This window comes from Oncorhynchus masou, unplaced genomic scaffold (genome assembly GCF_036934945.1).
Source record: "Oncorhynchus masou masou isolate Uvic2021 unplaced genomic scaffold, UVic_Omas_1.1 unplaced_scaffold_461, whole genome shotgun sequence".
NCBI classification, from domain to species: Eukaryota; Metazoa; Chordata; class Actinopteri; order Salmoniformes; family Salmonidae; genus Oncorhynchus; species Oncorhynchus masou.
In genome coordinates, this window is record NW_027011005.1 from 216,976 (window position 1) to 219,272 (window position 2,297).

At 47.8% G+C, this 2,297-nt stretch overlaps 1 protein-coding gene across 1 annotated transcript in view; it reads left to right on the forward strand.

Annotated features, from left to right (window-relative positions):
- The first annotated feature begins 1,374 nt into the window (after positions 1-1,374).
- The window catches only part of LOC135535210 (coiled-coil domain-containing protein 81-like), a 27,047-nt gene continuing 26,124 nt past the window's right edge, over positions 1,375-2,297 (forward strand). Inside the window, exon 1 of the mRNA XM_064961910.1 lies at positions 1,375-1,384. Coding sequence (XP_064817982.1) covers positions 1,375-1,384 — 10 coding nt within the window. The remainder of the gene's footprint in view (positions 1,385-2,297) is intronic.

Consider the following 2,297-nt stretch of genomic DNA (forward strand, 5'->3'; position numbering starts at 1 on the left):
ATTAGTCCCCAGGTTAGTTATGGACCCTGTACTAGTCTCCAGGTTAGTTATGGACCCTGTACTAGTCCCCAGGTTAGTTATGGACCCTGTACTAGTCTCCAGGTTAGTTATGGACCCTGTATTAGTCCCCAGGTTAGTTATGGACCCTGTACTAGTCTCCAGGTTAGTTATGGACCCTGTACTAGTCCCCAGGTTAGTTATGGACCCTGTACTAGTCCCCAGGTTAGTTATGGACCCTGTACTAGTCTCCAGGTTAGTTATGGACCCTGTATTAGTCCCCAGGTTAGTTATGGACCCTGTACTAGTCCCCAGGTTAGTTATGGACCCCTCCAGGTGTACTAGTCTCCAGGTTAGTTATGGACCCTGTACTAGTCCCCAGGTTAGTTATGGACCCTGTACTAGTCCCCAGGTTAGTTATGGACCCTGTACTAGTCCCTCAGGTTAGTTATGGACCCTGTACTTAGTCTCCAGGTTAGTTATGGACCCTGTACTAGTCCCCAGGTTAGTTATGGACCCTGTACTAGTCCCAGGTTAGTTATGGACCCTGTACTAGTCTCCAGGTTAGTTATGGACCCTGTACTAGTCCCCAGGTTAGTTATGGACCCTGTACTAGTCCCCTGTAGGTTAGTTATGGACCCTGTACTAGTCTCCAGGTTAGTTATGGACCCTGTACTAGTCCCCAGGTTAGTTATGGACCCTGTATTAGTCTCCAGGTTAGTTATGGACCCTGTACTAGTCCCCAGGTTAGTTATGGACCCTGTACTAGTCCCCAGGTTAGTTATGGACCCTGTACTAGTCCCCAGGTTAGTTATGGACCCTGTACTAGTCCCCAGGTTAGTTATGGACCCTGTATTAGTCCCCAGGTTAGTTATGGACCCTGTACTAGTCCCCAGGTTAGTTATGGACCCTGTACTAGTCTCCAGGTTAGTTATGGACCCTGTACTAGTCTCCAGGTTAGTTATGGACCCTGTATTAGTCCCCAGGTTAGTTATGGACCCTGTACTAGTCTCCAGGTTAGTTATGGACCCTGTACTAGTCTCCAGGTTAGTTATGGACCCTGTATTAGTCCCCAGGTTAGTTATGGACCCTGTATTAGTCTCCAGGTTAGTTATGGACCCTGTATTAGTCCCCAGGTTAGTTATGGACCCTGTACTAGTCTCCAGGTTAGTTATGGACCCTGTACTAGTCCCCAGGTTAGTTATGGACCCTGTACTAGTCTCCAGGTTAGTTATGGACCCTGTATTAGTCCCCAGGTTAGTTATGGACCCTGTACTAGTCTCCAGGTTAGTTATGGACCCTGTACTAGTCCCCAGGTTAGTTATGGACCCTGTACTAGTCCCCAGGTTAGTTATGGACCCTGTACTAGTCTTAGTTATGGACCAGGGTTAGTTATGGACCCTGTATTAGTCCCCAGGTTAGTTATGGACCCTGTACTAGTCCCCAGGTTAGTTATGGACCCTGTACTAGTCTCCAGGTTAGTTATGGACCCTGTACTAGTCTCCAGGTTAGTTATGGACCCTGTACTTAGTCCCCAGGTTAGTTATGGACCCTGTACTAGTCCCCAGGTTAGTTATGGACCCTGTACTAGTCTCCAGGTTAGTTATGGACCCTGTACTAGTTCCCAGGTTAGTTATGGACCCTGTATTAGTCTCCAGGTTAGTTATGGACCCTGTACTAGTCTCCAGGTTAGTTATGGACCCTGTACTAGTCCCCAGGTTAGTTATGGACCCTGTACTAGTCCCCAGGTTAGTTATGGACCCTGTACTAGTCTCCAGGTTAGTTATGGACCCTGTACTAGTCCCCAGGTTAGTTATGGACCCTGTACTAGTCCCCAGGTTAGTTATGGACCCTGTACTAGTCCCCAGGTTAGTTATGGACCCTGTACTAGTCTCCAGGTTAGTTATGGACCCTGTACTAGTCCCCAGGTTAGTTATGGACCCTGTACTAGTCTCCAGGTTAGTTATGGACCCTGTACTAGTCCCCAGGTTAGTTATGGACCCTGTATTAGTCTCCAGGTTAGTTATGGACCCTGTACCCCGAGTTAGTTACTTGGACCCTGTACCTCAGGTTAGTTATGGACCCTGTACTAGTCTCCAGGTTAGTTATGGACCCTGTATTAGTCCCCAGGTTAGTTATGGACCCTGTATTAGTCTCCAGGTTAGTTATGGACCCTGTATTAGTCTCCAGGTTAGTTATGGACCCTGTACTAGTCCCAGGTTAGTTATGGACCCTGTACTAGTCTCCAGGTTAGTTATGGACCCTGTACTAGTCCCCAGGTTGTAGTTATGGACCCTGTA